The sequence below is a fragment of the Aureococcus anophagefferens genome, assembly GCF_000186865.1.
Source record: "Aureococcus anophagefferens unplaced genomic scaffold AURANscaffold_347, whole genome shotgun sequence".
Lineage (NCBI taxonomy): Eukaryota > Pelagophyceae > Pelagomonadales > Pelagomonadaceae > Aureococcus > Aureococcus anophagefferens.
This window is the reverse complement of record NW_008705871.1, coordinates 4,457-6,771: the sequence shown is the minus strand read 5'-3', so window position 1 is coordinate 6,771 and position 2,315 is coordinate 4,457. Positions and strand designations below refer to the sequence as shown.

Here is a 2,315-nt window from a genome sequence, read left to right as displayed (position 1 = left end):
GGCTCGCGCCGGGCCTCGACGTCGCCAGGAGTCGGCGAACGCGGCGAACCTCCGCGGGACGCTCAACGAGGGCGCCCAGATGACCGAGGACTCGTTCAAGGGCCACCGCTACAAGGTCGTCGTCGACGGCCAGGCCTGGCTCGACGGGCCCATCGTCGACGTGCCCGAGGGCCCCTTCGTCGCCTACTCCATCGAGGCGAACCCCAGGTGGGTCCCGGCGGGCGTGCCGGCGCTCGTCCCCGCGAAGGGCGCGAAAAAGCCCGCGGGCTGGGACGACGCCGAGGACGGCGACTGGGCGCCGCCCATGGTGGCGAATCCCGCCTTCGCGACGAACACGCAGTACCGCCTCAAGCTCCTCACGGAGGCCGAGCTGTAATTTGACCCACTTTTTAGTCAGCGCTCTTCTCCGCGGCGGCGGCGTCGCCGCCCTCCGTCTCCTTGGCGAGGCGCCGCCGCTTGAACTCGACGCGCGCGCCCTTGCGCCATTTCCACAGCGCCAGCTCCGCCGCGAATTCGACGCGCAGCGCCTGGACGACCGCGGCGTCGCCGAGGCCGATCGCGCGGTCGAGGCGCCGGAACAGGGCCTTGAGCGCGCCGATGCCCGCCTCGCCGTCCGCCTTGCTCGCGAAGTGGCGCGAGCCCAGGTTGTACTCGTAGCGCCGCTCCGCCGCCTCGCGCTCGCGCACGAAGCGATCCGAAAGCAGCGGGAAGCCGTCGACGAAGTGGTCGTGGATGCGGTGCGTCGCGCCCCAGCGCGCGCGCTTCAGGATCCCGCCCTCCTTCTTCGACGACATGCGGGCCTTGTTCCGCGCATCCATGTCCAGGGCGGCCTTCTTCGACGACCTCTTCTTGGTGGACTCCATCTCAGAGTTCACAATAATTTATTGTACAATGTCATGATTGTGCTCGCTGGCGCATCAACATCAACAAAGTAGACGTTGAAGAGCCGAAAATACCAGCTTGTCACGGACCGTTTGCCGGTCTTATTCATTTTCGGCCAGGGTTTCAAGGTTGGTTGCGGTCGGGGTCAAAATTCGGACCACCCGAAAATGAAAACGCCGCACCCGAAAACCGGGGCTGCCCGCCCGAAAAACGCACCCGGGGCTGCCCCCGCCGCCCCGCCCGCGCCGCCGCACCGCGTCGAACCCCACTCACCACTGCCTCCCAGCACGGCCCGGCATCTGTGCCCATCGGCGCGCGCGCCGGGGGCAAAGGAAAGGTCAATCAGAATCATCCTACCCCTGCCGCTCCCGCGATCGGCGGATTACGATTTTGGCGTTCGATGGAGCCGCTTGGAGCGTTTCCAGCCCCAAAACCGCAGCCCATGCGCGCCCCTGGGCATGCAGTCGGTGCCGGCGCTCTCGCCCAAGGTCACGGCGGTCCCCAGGGCGGACGCGCGGCCACGGGCGCGGCGGCCACGGTGGTCTGCGGCCTCGAAACTCGGGCTGCCCCGCGTCGAGAGGGCGAAGAGGAGGTCCCGGCGGTTCCAGACCGCACTACCGCCGGTGGCGATGCTAGAGCATAGCCCAGAGACGGCATCGAATGACTCCATCCACTCTCTGACGTCGGAGCTGCCGTGGACCTTCACGGTGTCCCGTCGGGCCACCGCGGGCGCAGAGCGCCGGCCGGACGAACTCGACGATTTCGACTCTCTCGACCCCGCCATTGTATCCAGGCGATGTGCGGGTGACGACAAACGATCCCTGGTGCTGCAATGACTCGAAGACGAGCATAAAGGGGTCGGGGAAGTCCGGCGCGCCGCATCCCAGCCCCTAAAACCGCCCCAACTGAGTCGCCACGCAAGCGCCTGGACGTCCCGTTTTCACCGGCGCGTCGTGCGTGAAGATGTGGTCCATGCAGCCACTGAGATCGTTGTCCATCTCTGCGTATTCGCTGAGATATGGGGCTACAAAGGCTGCCATGCCACCATTGCGCGCACATCGGACTTTGGATCCGAATGGTCGTTCGACGATGGACGCACCACTTCGCGTGCCGCGTTCGGCATGTTCCAGTCCACGCGGGGTAGAAGTGAGACCACTTCGCCATAGGAAATCGGGGTCTGCGGTTCCGTAGAACCACTCCACGACGCCCAACGCGGCGCAGGAGCCGAGCACGGGCGTGCACGCAGCCGGCTGAATCGTAATCAGCCGATAGCGAGTGAAGCAGGGGGAATCCGATAACACGACGATCCGGGCCCGACACGCAGTCTGGAATCGCTCTTGCCGCGAGTGTTGCCACAGTTCAGCGGCGCGGCGCCTGGTCTTTGGGCGGCGCGCCTCGGCGGCGGAATCGCCGCAACATGGCGTCGAACATGG

At 66.4% G+C, this 2,315-nt stretch overlaps 1 protein-coding gene across 1 annotated transcript; it reads right to left on the bottom strand.

The window, feature by feature from the left end:
* Positions 1–389: 389 nt before the first annotated feature.
* On the bottom strand, positions 390–794 carry AURANDRAFT_68755 (hypothetical protein; the record flags this gene model as incomplete). The annotated part of the gene is made up of 1 exon (XM_009044480.1): positions 390–794. One exon carries the CDS (start codon positions 792–794, stop codon positions 390–392), a length of 405 nt encoding a protein of 134 aa, XP_009042728.1.
* Between the last annotated feature and the right edge of the window lie 1,521 nt (positions 795–2,315).